Source organism: Bos indicus x Bos taurus, chromosome 18, assembly GCF_003369695.1.
Source record: "Bos indicus x Bos taurus breed Angus x Brahman F1 hybrid chromosome 18, Bos_hybrid_MaternalHap_v2.0, whole genome shotgun sequence".
Classification (NCBI taxonomy): domain Eukaryota; kingdom Metazoa; phylum Chordata; class Mammalia; order Artiodactyla; family Bovidae; genus Bos; species Bos indicus x Bos taurus.
Window position 1 is genome coordinate 55670806 of NC_040093.1, and position 19543 is coordinate 55690348.

A 19543-nucleotide genomic window follows, 5' to 3' on the forward strand; every position below is an offset into this window, starting at 1 on the left:
ATAGTTATATATATAGTTATTTACAACATTGTGAACTAACCATACACTTCAGGTAAAAAAAAGTCCCTTAAGTAATGCTGAAGGAAGAATTAGTTTGGCTTGTTCGACCTTGATATAAGTGGAATCATTCAGTATGTGATCCTCTGCTTCAGCCTTCTTTTTGCTCAATGTTGTTTGCAAGATTCGTTCCCTTGCTGTCAATAGCTGCACGTCATTCATGCTCAGTGCTGTATAGACCCGATTGTGTGAATGTACCATTCATTCATTCTACATTTGTTGGGCATTTGGATAGTTTCCAATTTTGAGCTAGCATTAATGGTGCTGGGAGTTACACTCGGGTGTGTGGGTTTCGGTGAAGAGACGCATGCGTTTCTGGTGGATGTACAGCGAGGCATGTGATTCCTGGTCACAGGGGATGCATGCGTTCAGTGGTATTTGATACTTGCAGCTTTCCGAGTGGCTGTACCAGACCACACTTCTCCCAGCTGGATGGGAGAGTCCCAGTGATTTCACACCCTTGCCAACACTCGGCATTCCCCATCTTTTCAGTTCAGTCATTTTGTAGGTGTGCCGAGTTTGGAATGTCATTGTATTTCCTTGATTAATTTGTGTTTTAATTTATATTTGCATAGTTTTTTTTCCTTGATGAGTGTTGAGCATCTCTTCATACATTTACTGTCATTTGTATATCTCTCGTAGTGAATATCTGTTCAAATCCCTTACCCCTTCTTCTTTGCCTGGTGTCTTCTGCATACAAGTCCCCTGTAGCTTCAAAACATGGCAAATGCTTTAAAGAGAGAGTGGCTGTGTGTTTAAGGTGAGTTTGCTTGCTTTGTTAGGTCTTTGTTTCAGTGAGACCCTGGGAGATTTCACTCTGCCCTTTAAAAGGCATTTATCTATAACCGTGTGCTTAAGGGCCCTCAGGTTTTCACTTTGTCACACCAGTCACATAAGTGTTACAAGTATTTCTCATTTATTTCTCTCCATCCTAGGCCTTGCCTGGATCAAGCCTGATCCTTGCCCAAAATCCAAAATGGCCCCCAAGAGGAAAAAATGGCTGGGGGCCGTATACTCTTTTTAGAACAGTTCTTCCCTTTTTTCTGTTTCAGTTCTTAGTTGATTTAGGTGTCACTGCATCTGCAGCTCTCTGATGCCTTTACAATGAAGACTTTTGTGATCTAGCCACATTTTCCTAGTTTTTGCAGTAGGGACATTGGGTCTACTATATCCTACCAGAAAGTTCCCACAGCCATGTACTTTATCGACATGTTTTGGCATAAATTCCTGAGGGACTCCTTGTTTGTGCTGTGCTCAAGTAGTGTCGACTCTTTAAGACCCCACGGACTGCAGTCCACCAGGTTCCTCTGTCCATGGCGATTCTCCAGCAAAGAATACTAGAGCGTGTTGCCATGCCCTCCTCCAGGGGAATCTTCTCAACCCAGGGATCGAACCCAGGTCTCCAGCATCACAGGCGGATTCTTAACCAACTGAGCCACCAGGGAAGCCCAAGAATACTGGAGTGGGTGGCCTATCCCTTCTCCAGGGGATCTTCCCGATTCCCCAGGAATCAAACCAGGGTCTCCTGCATTGCAGGTGGATTCTTTACCAGCTGAGCTACCAGGGAAGCCCTTGACTCCTTGTTTGAAGAGAATTTATTTTGCTTTAGCTACCCTCACGACAAAAATTCATTATACTTTCATCCCATCAAATACACTGAATTTCTATAAAATTAGTAAAAATTCTTAATTTGTTTAACATTGAGACATCTGTTAGTACTATTAGCTTTGATCTCACAGGTAAGTGTTGGTTTTTCCTGGTGGAACATAATACCCAGAGATAAGGTTTTTGTGAATGACAAGGAGACTTTAAACAAAAGTTTCTCTGATTTATGAGGTCTTTTAAATTTATTCTCTTTTTCTGCTCTAAGTCTTTTGGGCCTTGTTTGAGATTATCATCTCTAATGATGGCTCTGTATAGTGATGCCAACCTGTTTTTTATTTACCACTCCATCTTCAGGGACGTTTCTAAACTTTGGAAACATCTGTGATGCCAGATTTTGAATTTCCTTGCCTGATATTAGCATTAATGGAGTTAGAGAAGAAATACATTTCAAACTGTATATTCCTTGAGGTCCATTCTTTTCTTCCTATAACCCCACTGGTGTGGGACTGACATTTATTGAACATTCACCATGACTCTTGATGGGAACTGTAGAGGGCCCAGCACTTTATCCTCTCACAACAACCTTATAAGCAGAAATTATCTTCCTTATTTTGTAGAAGTAGAAGCTGAATCTCAGAATCCATAAGCAGCTTGCCCAGTCACACCTGTCTCTGGCAAAAATTAAAGCTTACTTCATTTCTAGGTTTTTTTTTGGATGACTAATTGCATAAAGTATTCAAACTTCCTTCATGGTGTTCTTAGCTGAGAATTTTTTCTACATGTACAGATACATTTATGTGGTTCTCGGAACTCTGACATCATTACTTCAGCTGATCCTCACTGACACCATTTGTTAGAACAGCATTTTAAACCTCCTTGGCTTGTTGTCCTCCACTGCTGATCCCTGTCTAGACTTGCTCCTTCCACAAAACATATCTGCTCTGATGGTGCCCGTCTCTCTTGCATCGTGAGTCCCTGAGAAAAGCCTCCTGGCCTCTATTTCATCCTGCCTTGCAGCATCTCATGGGTTCATCTCAGCATCCACCCCACACAGACACTGCGGCAACAGTCCTCTGAAACCAGTTCTGTTTCGGTTAATGGACTAGATTTCTGACTAGAAACTTACTATCACCTTTTTCTGTTTCATGTTGAGTATGGGTTGTTTTCAAAGCCTTGTTTCTTACATCCAGATGTTTTCTGGATTCGCCCTTTCTAATTTGCTTCTGTTGCCACCAGGCTGCACGATCCCTTTAACTAAGATACAAGTGATGGCTTTCAACGTGTTTCCCAGCTCTAGACTCTGTCCACCCAGACTACTTCCACCTCTTCTCTTACCTTGATTTCTCCATGGCTCTCTAGGACCTTCTTACCTCATGTCTCATCATGACCTGACTGATTCTCCACACTGCCATGGGGGTTACCTTCCTAAAGTACAGTTATCCTGGAGGAATTTGAGAATCAAATCAAGCTTCTCAGCATGGCCTATGGAGAATGACCTAATGTATGATCTATTGCACAGATACATGAGTGCCTGCTCAAAGTCCGGCATGTGATAGGAGCTGGGCATTCCACACAAGATCCAGTTCCCTTATCTCTGTAAATTTGGAGCCTCCAGTCACACTGAGCAACGTTTCAGGGTCTCACATATCCACTTTCTTTCAGGCTTCTAGCAGAACGCCTTGCCCTTCCTCAACTTATCCTTCATCACTCGGGTTAGAGATCCCCTCAACCAAGAAGCTCCCCATGACCACCGCTGAGACTGGATGGTCTGGAGCTCCTCTGGTTAATTCCCGTAGGACAGCTGTGATGTTCTTTGGTCATCTGCTGCTTGCTAGTCTAACTCGCCAGGTAGCTCGTTAGCTTGCTGAGCACAAGTACTGTCCATCTCCGAGTCTCCAGGACCTCGCACAGGGTCTGGTCCAGCTCTCTGCTGACGAGTGTTCATGCGCTCTTTCATCAGTCACTTTCCTCCTCAAGAGCATGTGGGGTCCTTCGGGTGCCTGCTTCCTCAGACGATTTGTCTTGAAGCTGTTTTCCATATGCATCCAAATGCATTTCTCCACGTTTGTGCACGGGGATATAACCCTTTTCTTACCTCCCAAGCCACACCCCCTTTTAGTTTAGATTCCACCGCTCTGTGGCCCCAGTCACCCCACCTCCGACCCCGCCACCTACCCCATCCTCCCTGCCTTTCAAGGCCAGACTCTAAGGTGGACTCACTGTGGAGTCCACTCTGCCTACTGTGAGCCGCACTGATCGCTCACTTCTCAGATGTGCTCTCCCATCTGGTGTGCATGGAAGTACCCAGCCTCCGAGAAGTCTCAGTTCACCCATTATAGGGGAGTGAAGGCACATATAAAGAACCCTATAAATATCTATTTCAATGTACTTACAGGACTCAGAACTGAGTCTTCAGCTGTGAACAGCTGGCTTCCAGGAATTACAGGGAGAGCGAAACTTCCTGTGTGATTGATACAGTAGACATCTCAGCTTAATAAACTTGAAAATGAATTCTTATCCCCCTCATCTCAACCAGGAGCAAATCCTGTTAGCATTGCATCTGAAATCTACAGACTATCTCCAGACTCTGACCCCTTCTCATCCCCTCCTCTATTACTGGTCCAAGCTACCATCTTCCCTAGACTGTCCTCAGTTTTCCTAAGAGGTATCCCTACTTCGGTCTTATTTCCTTGTCTCAACAGAGCAGCAGCAGGATCGTGGCACTTGGCAGTGGTGTCCATTTCACACAAAGTAGAAGCCAAGGGTCATATAGGGGCCCACGCGACCCTCCACGATCCGCATCCTGGACCACCGCCCTCTTTGCTCTGGCCCCCAGCCTCCTGGCTCTTCCCTGAGATTGCTTCAGGGGTCCCATCCCCACTTCCTTCATGTTTCTTCAGCGAGCCTCTCAGGCCTGTCTAGTTAAAACTATAGCATCCTTTTGTTTGCTATCTCTTCTTCCTGTTTCCCTGTTTCATACATAAATAGTATTCCTTTTTTTCCCCTAAAAGCACATTATGTATTTTACTCAGATTCCTTCCTTTCTCCATGAGTGTGCCAGCCGCACGAGGACAGTGATCTTTGTTTGTTCACGACTCTATCTCCAGTGTCTGGAACAGAGTCTGGTTTGTGGATATTGTATTATTAGCTTCTGAATGAACAGGAATTGTTTTGTGATTACGAAGGTACTAGCTGAGGGGACTTGATGTCTTTCTGTGGTGTATATCATAAGAGGGACAAAGCTGTGGGGACAGTTCAATCATCAGGATCCGTGATGTCCCCTGGGATTTTCTTTCAACTTGCATTAGGGAAAAGAACTGTCCCAGTAGATGAGAACAGGAGCCAGGATGAAGGACATCAGCTTGGCTTCTGAGCCTTGGTGCCTGCCGGAGACGGAACAGGGTGAGCTCACTGCTCTGACCTCTATCTAGACAAAGACCCAGGGACTCCAGGACTTGGGGGTTTTACTGATTCACTGTGTGTTTATGCACTTTGCTTCCCTGCCCTCACGCATTTCTGTTCTTACCAAGAACATCTCTAGGCCTAACAGAAGAATTGTAAAAGTGTAAAGATATACTTCAAATCTTGAAAGATGATGTTGTGAAAGTGCTGCACTCAATATGCCAGCAAATTTGGAAAACTCAGCAGTGGCCACAGGACTGGAAAAGGTGAGTTTTCATTCCAATCCCAAAGAAAGGCAATGCCAAAGAATGCTCAAACTACCGCACAATTGCACTCATCTCACACACTAGTAAAGTAATGCTCAAAATTCTCCAAGCCAGGCTTCAGCAATATGTGAACCATGAACTTCCTGATGTTCAAGCTGGTTTTAGAAAAGGCAGAGGAACCAGAGATCAAATTCCCAACATCCACTGGATCATGGAAAAAGCAAGAGAGTTCCAGAAAAACATCTATTTCTGTTTTATTGTCTATGCCAAAGCCTTTGACTGTGTGGATCACAATAAACTGTGGAAAATTCTGAAAGAGATGGGAATACCAGACCACCTGACCTGCCTCTTGAGAAACCTATATCCAGGTCAGGAAGCAACAGTTAGAACTGGACATGGAACAACAGACTGGTTCCAAATAGGAAAAGGAGTACACCAAGGCTGTATATTGTCACCCTGCTTATTTAACTTATATGCAGAGTACATCATGAGAAATGCTGGGCTGGAAGAAGCACAAGCTGGAATCAGGATTGCCGGGAGAAATATCAGTAACCTCAGATATGCAGATGACACCACCCTTATGGCAGAAAGTGAAGAGGAACTAAAGAGCCTCTTGATGAAAGTGAAAGAGGAGAGTGAAAAAGTTGGCTTAAAGCTCAACATTCAGAAAACTAAGATCATGGCATCTGGTCCCACCACTTCATGGGAGATAGATGGGGAAACAGTGGAAACCGTGTCAGACTTCATTTTTTTGGGCTCCAAAATCACTGCAGATGGTGATTGCAGCCATGAAGTTAAAAGCACTTATTCCTTGGACGAAAAGTTATGACCAACCTAGATAGTATATTGAAAAGCAGAGATATTACTTTGCCAACAAAGGTCAGTCTAATCAAGGCTATGGTTTTTCCAGTGGTCATTTATGGATGTGAGAGTTGGACTGTGAAGAAAGCTGAGAACCGAAGAATTGATGCTTTTGAACTGTGATGCTGGAGAAGACTCTTGAGAGTCCTTTGGACTGCAAGGGGATCCAGCCAGTCTATCCTAAAGGAGATCAGTCCTGGGTGTTCATTGGAAGGACTGATGCTGAAGCTGAAACTCCAGTACTTTGGCTACCTCATGTGAGGAGTTGACTCATTGGAAAAGACCCTGATTCTGGGAGGGATTGGGGGCAGGAGGAGAAGGGGACGACAGAGGATGAGGTGGCTGGATGGCATCACCGACTTGATGGACAAGAGTTTGAGTGAACTCCGGGAGTTGGTGACGGACAGGGAGGCCCGGCATGCTGAGATTCGTGGGGTGGCAAAGAGTCGGACACGACTGAGTGACTGAAATGAACTGACTGAACTGAAAGATATATTTAGAACTGAAAATACACACTTATTGGAGTTTAAGAATTTGCTCACCACTGTCAGTTGCCAGGAAGAGGGCAGTGTAGACGCTGTTGTGGACGAACGGGGACTCGCGGTCCAGCAGTGCAGTCGTGTCCACAGTCCCGTTGATGGGGTTGATATTCAGCCAGCCTGCAGGATCCTTGTAAACGGAATACCTGAAAAAAAAAAAAATCCCCAAACAATGACAGATTGTATTCAAAATAGATTCAAAAAATGTTCACAGAGTGCTGGGCACAAGCTCCCATGCTAGCTGCCAGATAATTTTTAATACAAATCCAAAAACATCGTTAGAGTGCAGTTGTTCATCCAGAAAGTAATGACTGACCATTAACTCCGGGCTGTCTCTGTGCTGAGTGTTTTGTACATGCACCTCCTTTATCCTTGTGACAAGCCTGGAAGGAAGGAGCTCATGTCTGCCCAGCTGTCACAGTGGCAGGGTTCACAGCCTGTCTCCTGAGTTCAAGTCCAGTTTTTTTCCCCCCTTTTACACGTTGGATGCATCTTGTATGCAGACCAGCTGGGAGAAGCACTGTCATGAAGGTACGGGCAGGGCACACGGATGCCTGGGAGAAGAGGAATTACCTGTGATGGAGGGTGACTGTGGGGTCCTCACAGAGGATGCGGCATCTGACAGATGGAATGGGGGGGGTGTTGTCAGGGAATGGGGGGATATTGTCACAGAATGAGAGGACAGACACGTCGGGGAAAGACTATGAATTAACATGGAACAGAGATAGGCACTAAAATATTAGTTTCACAGTAGCAAGGATATCCGTTTACTGTCATGATCCCATCTCCTGGAACACTGCTTAGCACATAAACGACACTCAATAGATAGCTGTTGAATGAATAAATATTTAGGGACCGGAAGGTAGATGGTTGTAGTTGGATCATAGCTTTTCCAGGGGAAGCTGAAAGGAAGTGAATTTGGAGGGACAGATTACAAAGAACCTGAATCATTTAAGGGGTTTGAATTCTAGATAGACGGGAAACCATCAGAGAATTTTAAAATGTTCTATACACACTACTTCATTTAGAATAGCTAATCAACAAGGGCCTATTGTATAGAACAGGGAACTCTGCTCAGTGTTCTGTAGTCACCTAAATGGGAAAAAAAATTGGAAAAAGAATAGACACATGTATATGTATCACTGAACCACTTTGTGGTGTACCTAAGGCTAACGTGACATTGCTAATCAACTACACTCCAATACAAAATAAAAATTAGAAAGAATGTTCTTCTTATTTTTGAGGCTGTTATAAAAGTAACACATGCTCACTGTGAGAAGTTCAAGCAGTGGAAAGGTACAGTAAGTAAGAGATGAGAGTCTTGTCTTGTTTGTCTTTGAATGAGAGTCTTGTCTTTGACCTGGGTGGCTAGGGAAATGTAGGCAGCTAAGAGGATGCTAGATGCTACAGACCCTGTGATTGTCTTATTTTTTCTATCATTAAACTACAGGCTGTAGATTTCTTAGTTTTTCCTGAACTTTGGCCATTTCAAACCAACTTGTATATTAAAAAAAAAAAAAAAAAACTTAAGTAGGATGTTTTATTTTTCAAAAAATTTAGCACTTTGACTTTTTGCCAAGGAAAACAATAAATATTATTCCAGTGGGAAAGCAAACCAAATCAAAACAAAAACAACTCTACCCCCCCACCCCCCACAAAACACACACCTGGAGAGATAAATGCCTTTGCCAAGGTCAACGGCGAGTGTGCAGCAATGTTGGGATCTGAACTTTGAGCCAGGGCCCTGCCCTTAACCTCCACACAAGCTTTGCCCAATTGCACATGTCTTCAGCATCACAGTGGGGTTAAAGGTAGAGACTTTGGAGTGAAGAAGACTCGGATTCTCTGTGAATCCATTTCCTCCTCTGTTAGGTGGGACAATCCCAGTGGCCTTAGTGGTGGCTGTGAAGGTCAAGCAAGGCCTGACTCCAAGTGGCCACTGTGTGTGCCAGTGGCCACTGGGCCGGGCCCAGTGAGCTCTCTTGATGTGACCCGCTGAGTCCCCCAGAGTGTTTTGGAAATGCGTGACTTGGTGAGCCCTGGGGAAACAAGGCTTTGAAGCTGTGACGGGGAACAGATGGAGAGAATGAACGAGGCTAACGGAGGTTTTCTCACCACTCTCAATGCCTCAGTTATCATTTCCATATTTCTTCAAAACAGAAGAAATGTATATATTACTCCTGAGAGTGAACTGCTTTAAAAACATCCGCCTTTCAGTTTGATAGTAATTTGCACTTCCACCTGGCAAGATGCTATCTGCTAAGACCCGTCTGACGTGTGTCCTCTGCCCGCCCCCCACCGGCGCCCTGCTTTGAGTCCCTGGTTAGAAGGGTTAGTCGCTCCATCCTCTCGTCCTTGCTGGGCACACGCATGGATGAAAATGCCTGTAAGAGCGGCGTATGGGCCTCATAGGTCTGCCACTTTCGCAGCTTCTCAAGGCCTTCATCAGTGTCTCAATGTCAGGAGGTTCGAGCTGGCTGTGTTACTGCATGCTCGCTGAACCTGGCTTTGTGCTCGCCATTCACAGAGGGCACCACAGTGACTTCTGTGCTTCACAGCAACCCGATGAAGTGGGTGTCATCCCTCTCTGAAGATGAGATAACCAAGACTCAGAGAGGCTTAGCCACTTGCCCAAAGCGGCACAGCTGAGAAGCAGCCGAGATGGAACTCAACACGGGTGTGCCAGGTTCCAGGCACTGGAGCCTAACCAGGATACAGTGTGTTCATGCCCAGGACCAGGTACTGGCCGCTCTGCATTCCCTGGGTGGAGTGGAGCGCCCAGAGCAGGTGGCTGCCCGTGGGATGTTACTTCATTCTTTCTTTTTCGGTTGGAACATCAAGCAAATGGAAAGCATGAAGAATGGTGACATTTGTTTCCCATTGTACAGGGTAACAAGTTCATGGTTGACCCAGGAGTGATTTGTGGTGGTTCAATATATTTGAAATCATGAAAAATTTAAATGGACTGTAATTTGTTCCCTGATTACTTAACTCAGAGTTCATATTATAAATAAAAACTGGATTAAGTAATCTAGCGTTCCACATTGGCTAAGAACACTCTTTTATTCTCCTGTCTTTGTTTTTGGCCCTCCATTGCTGCAGTTTCGCACTATAATGAGCATGTTGGCTTCTTGTGTAGGGAAGACTTATAATGAATGAAAAGCTTACAGAGGTTGGTTGACTGGAAGCTGTCCCCTGAGAACGATGCCCAGTGGCTTAGGTCTGTACCTACTGCGTTCCCAGTGAAAGCAGGAGCTTGAGTGGTTTTACAGGATAATACCCCACTATTTTATTTTCTTTGAAAAATAACCATGTCTGGGAGCTTGCCTGGTGGCTCTGTGATAAAGAATCCGCCTGCTAATGCAGGAGACACAAAGTTGACGCCTGGTCCCGGAAGACCCCACGTGCTGAGGAACCAGGATCCCGTGTGCCCCAACTATGGAGTCTGTGCTCTGGAGCCCGGGAGCTGCAACCACTGAGGCCCTCTCACCCCCCGGCCCGTGCTCCACAACGAGAGGAGCCACCGCAACGAGAAGCCTGAGCGCCACAACTAGAGTAGCCCCCGCTCGCCACCAATAGAGAAGAGCCCATGTAGCAATGAGACTAAACACAGCTAAAACTAATTCAATAAATAAAAAATTATGTATATATGAAAAAGCAACCAGGTCTCCACCACTGTGCTGTTTAATTGCACGCCTGCTGGGCCCCTTGTCCTCCTCTGTTAGTTGATGGACTTTCTCTGTTGCCTCTTCCCACCGAGATACTGGAGAGGTCCGCCTGGACCCCAGATCTCCTGGATGTCCCTCTTCCTGCATCTGCTCAGGTTTGCAGCCATGGAGAGGGCAGGGTGGGGTCATTCCATTTACTGAGAATTCCCGAGTGCCCAGCGCTGTTTTCCCTGAATCCGTGGCCTCCAAACTCAGACCTTGTGGAAGCCCCCCGAGGTAGCTGTGCCCCTCCCCAGCCCTGGCGCGTCTACCCCTGAGGGGAAGAAAGCCCAGCACTCGTCACCCAGCCTGCCCTTCCCACCTCCTGGCCGATGAGCCCTTGAGACTGACTGGCCAGGCACTCTATGTATGTTTCTGCATTTTCAAAGCTGTCTCTTTAATAACCTTTTGGCGCAAGAGTACTGGTGTGCAGGACATTTTCTGTGCTTCTAGGCCTGAAAAATGCACACGCCTAATTAAATAGGAATTTCCAGGCAATTTGTCTGTGATGGGAACTTTACTTGTTATAAGGGAAGAAAAATCAAATTAAAAAACAAGACTCCTTTCAGCCTTGTGTAGCTTCACAGGAGCTGCTCATGAGCTTGCCAAGGCTTGGCCTCTTCCAGGTGTCAGTGTCAAAGACGCAGGCCAGGCTGATCGGTAGATCAGGCCAGTGGGGAGGCGGGGCGGGGGCCATCTAACCACGCTCCAGGCTTGCATTGTTCTGGGAAGCGGGCTTACTGTTGGCAGGGCCCTGGCAGAGCGGGGAAGGAAGCTGCCAGGCCAGAGGCCTTCCAAGCCAGAGGCCCAGCTCTCTGGGGGTCTCAGCGCTGGTGGGAAGAAGAGAGAGACTTTGACAGGACCACTCTGCAGGTTTCCTGGGTTCACTTCCACCACACTGAAGATGCGCATTTGTTCAGCATGGGATAGCAAAATCCTTGCTTTTATTTTAGACTTAAAAATATTACAAAGTAATTATCCTCCATGGCATCGGTCCCATCACTTCATGGGAAATAGGTGGGGAAACAGTGGAAACAGTGTCAGACTTTATTTTTTTGGGCTCCAAAATCACTGCAGATGGTGATTGCAGCCATGAAATTAAAAGTTGCTTACTCCTTGGAAGGAAAGTTATGACCAACCTAGACAGCATATTGAAAAGCAGAGATATTGCTTTGCCAACAAAGGTCCATCTAGTCAAGGCTATGGTTTTTCCAGTGGTCATGTATGGATGTGAGAGTTGGACTGTGAAGAAAGCTGAGCGCTGAAGAATTGATGCTTTTGAACTGTGGTGTTGGAGAAGACTCTTGAGAGTCCCTTGGACTGCAAGGAGATCCAACCAGTTCATTCTAAAGGAGATCAGTCCTGGGTGTTCATTGGAAGGAATGATGCTGAAGCTGAAACTCCAATACTTTGGCCACCTCATGCGAAGAGTTGACTCATTGGAAAAGACTCTGATGCTGGGAGGAACTGGGGGCAGGAGGAGAAGGGGACGAGAGGATGAGATGGCTGGATGGCATCACCGACTTGATGGACATGAGTTTTAGTGGACTCTGGGAGTTGGTAATGGACAGGGAGGCCTGGCGTGCTGCAATTCATGGGGTTGCAAAGAGTCGTACACGACCGAGCAACTGAACTGAACTTAACTATCCTCCAATTAAAATAAATAAATTAGTTTAAAGATTTTGCAAAGTAATATAGCTCCTCACTTAATTCCAGCCCAATGGGCCCCCTACGTTAAATGAAATATCTGCTTGGGTGATTCAAATCAACCATTTTATTTATAAACAGAGCTGGAGAGAATTCCTGGCAGAAGGCAGAGAATTCCCGGCAGTGTTCTGGCGTAGCTCATGTAGCTGTGGCTCTGAATACGTACTTCCCGTCTCCTGACAAAGCACGCAGAGGAGACTGGAGGACATGTGATCCCAGAGTCCAGGCTCAGTCACACAACACAGGCTGACACAGGGTTCCTGGAGAGATGGGGACGGTGCTCTGTCCTGCTCCACAGGAACCAGGGCCCAGGAAGGCAATCTCAGTGGCAGGAAGGATGTTCCCTGGATGGTGAGATGCCACAAAGGGAAGACATGGACAGGAAGAGCTGCCCGGTGAGTGGCCTAGGCAGGACCTCTTAGAGTTGGGGAGATGGAGGTAGAGCTTGCCCAGCTTAGCATGAGGCGATGACCTTCCACGAGGACAAGGGGAAGAGCTCCTGACACCTGTAGGCTCTTCCCTGGACTGCCCTCCCAGGCATCCCAGAGCCCCTGATGGAGTCCTGAGGTCCTCCTGCATGAGGTGCTACCAGATTACAATTCTACCATCACACTCTCCTGGCAGTTGCTATCTTGCGATGGCACATGGACCAAGCTTGGTCGGTGCCTTATGGACATTCTGACCCTTGTTTTTGTTTAGTAGCTCATTCGCGTCTGACTCTTTGTGACCCCATGGACTGCAGCACACCAGGCCTCCCTGTCTGTAACCAACTCCCAAAGTTTGCTCAAACTCATGTCCATTTAGTCTGTGATGTCATCCAACCATCTCATCCTCTGTCATCCCCTTCTCCTCCCGCCTTCAATCTTTCCCAGCATCAGGGTCTTTTCCAATTAGTCGACTCTTTGCATCAGGTAGCCCAAGTATTGGAGCATTGGCTTCAGCATCAGTCCTTCCAATGAATATGCAGGACTGATTTTCTTTAGGATGGACTGGTTTGATCCCCTAGCAGTCCAAGGGACTCTCAAGAGTCTTCTTCAACACCACAGTTCAAAAGCATCAGTTCTTTGGCACTCAGTCTTCTTTATGGTCTAACTCTCACATCCATGCATGACTACTGGTAAAACCATAGCTTTGACTTGACAGACCTTTGTCGGCAAAGTAATGTCTTTGCTTTTTAATATGCTGTCTAGGTTGGTCATAGCTTTTCTTCTAAGGAGCAAGTGTCTTTTAATTTCATGGCTGCAGTCACCATCTGCAGTGATTTTGGAGCCCAAGAAAATAAAGTCTGTCAGTTTCCACTGTTTCCCCATCTATTTGCCATGAAGTAATGGGACCTGATGCCATGATTTTAGTTTTCTGAATGTTGAGTTTTAAGCCGGCTTTTTCACTCTCCTGTTTTACTTTCATCAAGAGACTCTTTAGTTTCTCTTCGCTTTCTGCCATAAAGGTGGTGTCATCTCCATATCTGAGGTTATTGATATTTCTTCATCAATCTTGGTTCCAGCCTGTGCTGGACTCCATGATGACAGACAAACAGCGCACAGCCCCCCCGAGCTCCCTTCCCGGGTAGGCTTGCTGTGAGTCCATTATCGGTTCTGTCACAGGAAGCAGGAGGTGGGATCATTAGCAAGCGTCTTCTGCGTGGACCCCTGTGGTGCTTGACTCTTTGCTTCTGTTCTGCTTGCTACTGTCAGTTCTTCAAACAGCAGCCAATTGAAAATTCACCATTTTTCTTTTAAAAAAATGTTCCCTTCTTTATTTTGGCTGTGTTGGATCTGTGTTGCTGCGCACAGGCTTTCTCTAGTTGCAGCAGGCAGGGCCTTCTCTCTGGTAGCAGTGTTCGGGCTTCTCATCACAGTGGCTTCTCTTGCGAAGCACGGGCTCCAGGGCCCTCAGGCTTCACCAGCTGTGGGGCAAGGGCTCCGTTGCTTTGCGTCATGTGGAATCTTCTCAGACCAGGGGTTGATCCCCTGCCCCTTGCATTGCAAGGCGGATTCTTAATCACTGGATCAACTGGGAAGCCCCCAGATTCACCATTTTCAATTTGTATCTCATATGAGTGAGTTCCGGCTTAGAATCCTCCAATAACTTCCCACTGGGAACAGAATAAAATCAAACTCCTGATCATGTCTTGCAGGCTCTGCCTAACTCTCTACCCTCCTTCCATCTGTCTCATTCGCCTGTGTGTCTGGTGCCTAGAAGAGTGCCTGGCACGCACAGTGCAGGCACTCCGGGGTTGGATGGACGGATGGATGGATGGATGGAAGAAGAAGCCTTCTCCAACATGGCTTGACTGACCCAGGCCTGAGCTCCCACGACACTCACTCTGGGAGACTTCAGGTGACCAACTTGAAACGAAGCAGCCTGTCTTTCTTTGACTTCCAGGACAGAGGCTGGATTTCTTACCGACTCTGCAGGCATGTAGATGTGCTAGTCCAGTGTCCTGTGGCTTGTGAGAACCCCCGACCCCCACCTGGCCAATGATTATCCAACTTTACTAACACTTATTAGAGTTAATAATAAGTAATACTTATTAGAAGGCCAAAAAGCAAAATAAAACCAACTAGTCTTGGTGTTTCAGAGCAAGATGGCCCAAGCCCCCAGTGGTGTGTGGCCACATTGGGGCCTCTCCTCCCAGGGCTGTGCAGCTTGTAGGTCAAGTTCCATGTCTGTGGGTCAAAGGGATGGCGTGGTGGTGTCTGAACCAGGTGCCATTTCCAGGGTGGGTTGTCTTGAAGAAACATGCTCGCTGGGAGAGCAAACCCAGATGTCAGAAGACCAGCAAGGCAAAGCTAATCCCCACTGCATTTGTTCTCAGACTATTTTTATTGGGTGATTAATTGACAGGTCATGCCTCTGCTCAGCACCTGAACATTTCAGCTCAGCTCAGACCAAGCTCAGAAAAAGTGTCGGCGCTTTTGAGAAGTTGATGAGCGAGGTTGTGGCAGGGACTGCAGTGGGATAGATGGATGGTGGAGACCAGCTTCATGCCTTGAAGGTCAGTGAGCACCACCTGGCAAACTGCCACTGAGGAGGTTCCTACCAGCGCCTGCTTGGCTTAGGGGACAGGCCTTCTCCCTCCGCTGGAGGCCAGGTGGCAAGCGATCCCAGACAATGTTTCTTACCGAGGCTGGGCTGTGGGAGACCCACATGGTTCTGGGGAGGAGCTGAGAGGGTCTGGGCTTCCTGCGGAGAGACCTGGCCCAGAGCACGTCTCCACCTACCTTGGCCTGGCCTGTGGTCTAGAGGAGCCGTCCCCTAACAGGTGACTCTGTTGGCCCCCATGTGGGAAGCCCTGGGACCCCCACGCCCAGCCCTGGGTACTGATGCCCTACATTTTTGGAAGACCTGCTAGGAGCCCAGAGGTCTGCTAGGGACGGGGGAGACTGTAGTGAGCAAAGCAGGAAGCTCGCACCCCTGATGAAGACTTTCACCAAGGGGGTTCATCCCTGGACACTGCACTTGGCACATGGGGGTAAGTGCCCAGAGGAGGGGCTGTCTTCCTCCCTGCCCAAGTCCAGTGCTCTGTCATGTGACTGGCCCATTGTAGGACTTAGTCAAGGATGGGTGGGCGAATGAGCAAACCCCAGTGTGTGAAAAGTGAATAGGAAGCAAATAGTTACAGAATTCTGAGGAGTTGGTGTCCCGGGATTTGCAGGGTGTGTGAAGACGGCCATGAACCTGGTCCACGAGGGACGACGGGTAGTGCCCTGACAGGGTCAGCGGTGTGGAGTCACAGAGCTTCTGACAAGGGGGACAACATGTCTTGGGCCTCTGAGCCTCCCACTGCCCGGTCCGCCAGCTGTTTCCTCATTCGTGCCTTCCCAGACCCCAAGCCCTCAGACCTCCACCCTCCCCTTCCCAGATCCAAAGCCCGTAGACCTCCACCCTCCCCGCCTTCATTTTAGCCGCTGGTTTCCACTGGGAATTTTGTCCCCAGCTCTCTGCTTGGCTGGCTCCTTGCTACTCTTCAGACCTGAGTTCAAATGTCACCTCCTCCCTCCCAGCCCGTTTCAGGGGCCTCTCCCAGGGGCTCCCCCGTCCATCATGCTGTTTTCTCTCCTACAGGCTGTATGCTGCACTCAGCTAACATGGTTAAGCATTGATTTACTTGCTCACTGCCCATCTCCCCGCTGGAATATAAGTTCTACAAGGGGACAAAGGCTAGTTAGGGCCCAGCTAGTGGTGCAAGTTTAGGAACTGTTTGCTGAGTCAGTATGGATGCATTGAGGCAGAATATAAGAGGAGTAGTCAGCCCATCTAAAACATTTACTTTGAGCCTTGTTTTGTATCAAAAGCAATATTTACAATGGACATTTCTCACGTGTCTGCCGCAGCATTTAAAATTTCCCATGACCCTCTGAGATAGTCCGTATGAGACACTTTTACTCATTTAACATGTTTTCCGGTCTGAATTCTAGAAATGAAAACGTAATGCTTTCTGGATGAATCAACCTCTTCTAAGCTGACTTCCCAAAAGAATCAAAGAAAGCCCAGGTAATTCTTTGCACTTGTCTTGATTGTTTGAATGTTTAAAAGAACATCACACATGCTTTTTGAGTCTGAACTTTTTCATCTAATTGTGATTAAAAGAACATCTTGGTTTAGCCAAGAAGGAAGCTTTGTCTCCAACTTTGCCAGTTCCCAAAACAACATTCTTAGAAGGAATGAAAGTCCCTTAAAACTCTGTATCCTTTGATCTAGAAATTCCTTTGCCAATAATTTAGCCAAAAAAACAGTAAGGGAGCAATTTTTAAAATTTGGAAATGCTGGATTAATAAAATCAAAGCTTGCCTCTCCTTGGCAGGACTTCTCAGAGCCTTGAAAATATAGATACACACTGTGGATATCCCAGAAAGGGTCTCAGAGCAAAGCATTACTCAAACTTATTTGGCAGAGTTACTCAGCTACAAGAACGTTTCTTCCATCACTGCTGAGTACAGAAAAATTTAAAAAATACCAGGTAACTGTCTATCAAGCGGCTTCCCAGGTGGCACTAACAGTAAAGAACCCAGCCGCCAATGCAGGAGACATAAGAGATGCAGGTTTGATCCCTAGGCTGGGAAGAGCCCCTGGAGAAGGGAATGGCAACCCACTCCGGTGTTCTTGCCTGGAGAATCCCATGGACAGAGGAGGCTGGCAGGCCACAGTCTATAGGGTCACAGAGGCGGACATGACTGAAGCGAATTAGCACACATGCACACAACTGGTATCAAAAGTGGTTGGTTACCCAGACAACAAGGCACTACGTAGACCTTAAGAGGTGAGAGAGACACAGCATGGCAGGACGACTGTATTCAAGAGATGGAGATGACGGTGAAAACCTCACCCACATTCTATAGAGATTCATGTGCGGAGCAGAGAATGCCCACAGGCTAATGCAGGAGGTGCTCACTGCCTCCTTCTCACGAACATCAGTAACAACTTTCCTCTGGAGTCCAAGCTCAGCTTCAAAATCCCTCTCCCCACCATACCCTGCGTGCTACGCCCTTCTATCACACCACTGGACTTGTAATCCCCCTTGGAAGGGGATGTTAGTGGCAGCCACGTTAAGAATATGGCCATGATGATAACAGTGATAGAATAGAAGATAATATTAACACTTACTGAGCACTAACTTTGTGCCCGAAACTTCCTCAGTGCTTCACACAGGTCGACTTATATGACCCTCACAAATAGCTTCATGGGGGTTGGGATTATTGCTCCATTGTACAAATGGAGGTGCTGAGGCACAGAGAGGCTATGTGATTCGCTCCAGGTCACACAGCTGGTAAGTGATAGATCTGTCCCGTCCCCGGATCCGCACTCTGCGCTGAGATGCCTCCCTGTCTGACTTTGGCCTTAAGAGTAGTTGTGCCTGTGTCTGGCTAGTTGGATTTACATCTTTCTTATTTTTTCATATCAGGATTTCTAAAACTTCTACCACGAGCCTATAATCTTTTTGCAATAAAGTCTTTTTTTTTTTTCAACGAAAGCTAATAATATAAAGATGTCTTCCTTGACATCCCCATATCTCCATTTCCCTCTTGGCAAAGGCAGTGTTTCTCTTCTCTGTGCAACCTTACTGCTATAGAAGTATATTATATATGTGGTCTGTGTGTGTCTACAAAAATGTATATGTATTAACTTCTATTAAACAGTGTACTAGGGGGTTTGAGCTTGGTACAATAAGGCTGGGAAATAAAAAGCATGTAGATTAGAGAGGAATAAGTAAAATTTCCCTCATGTGCAGATGACATAATCAGGTATAAAAATCTGAAGGAATTAAAAAAATTAATAACATGAATGCTACTTTGGCATAGTTATAAAATGCAAGGTCAATACACAAAATTCACTTGTATTAATATATACTAGCAAATAGTAATTGGAAATAAAATGTAAATAATACCATTTAAGGTAGTCAAGGCCTGTAAAATTCTTAACAAAATATATGCAAGACCTATATTCTGAAAACTAGAATACATTGGTAAGACAGATTAGAGAAGTCCTAAATAAATGGATATACCATGCTCATGCTTACAAAACTAAATACTGTGAATTTAGGTGAATTCCCCCCCCCCAAAGTTATTTGTAGATTTAATACAATCTTAATAAAAAATTTACAGTTTTTTGCATAAAAATATTTATGTATATATTATACATGATGCTGCTGCTAAGTCACTTCAGTTGTGTCCGACTCTGTGCGGCCCCATAGACGGCAGCCCACCAGGCTCCCCCATCCCTGGGACTCTCCAGGCAAGAACACTGGAGTGGGTTGCCATTTCCTTCTCCAATGCATGAAAGGGAAAAGGGAAAGTGAAGTCGCTCACGTGTCTGACTCTTAGCGACCCCATGGACTGTAGCCCACCAGGCTCCTCCATCCATAGGATTTTCCAGGCAAGAGTACTGGAGTGGGGTGCCATTGCCTTCTCTGATTATACGTGATATGTAATACTATATATGGTGTATGGACACACATACAATATGTTAATTACACACTTGTTAGGGCTTCCCTGACAGCTCAGCTGGTAAAGAATCCGCCTGCAATGCAGGAGACCCTGGTTCGATTCCTGGGTCAGGAAGATCCCCTGGAGAAGGGATAGGCTACCCACTCCAGTATTCTTGGGCTTCCCTTGTGGCTCAGCTGGTAAAGAATCCACCCGCAATGCAGGAGACCTGGGTTTGATCCCTGGGTTGGGAAGATCCCCTGAAGGGAAAAGCTACCCACTCCAGTATTCTGGCCTGGAGAATTCCATGGACTGTATAGTCCATGGGGTCACAAAGAGTCGGACAAGACTGAGTGATATTGAGTATTTGTGTTCCCTCACCTCTCCCCTAATTCACATGGTGAAGTCCTAACTCCCAGTGTGGCTGAATATGGGGATGGGGCCTTTAAGGACATAATAGAGGTTAACTGAGG

At 46.5% G+C, this 19543-nt stretch overlaps 1 protein-coding gene across 1 annotated transcript in view; it reads right to left on the minus strand.

The window, feature by feature from the left end:
• The window catches only part of CDH13 (cadherin 13), a 1016229-nt gene that overhangs the window by 23177 nt on the left and 973509 nt on the right, over positions 1 to 19543 (minus strand). The window contains exon 11 of the mRNA XM_027513936.1: positions 6734 to 6876. Coding sequence (XP_027369737.1) covers positions 6734 to 6876 — 143 coding nt within the window. The remainder of the gene's footprint in view (positions 1 to 6733; positions 6877 to 19543) is intronic.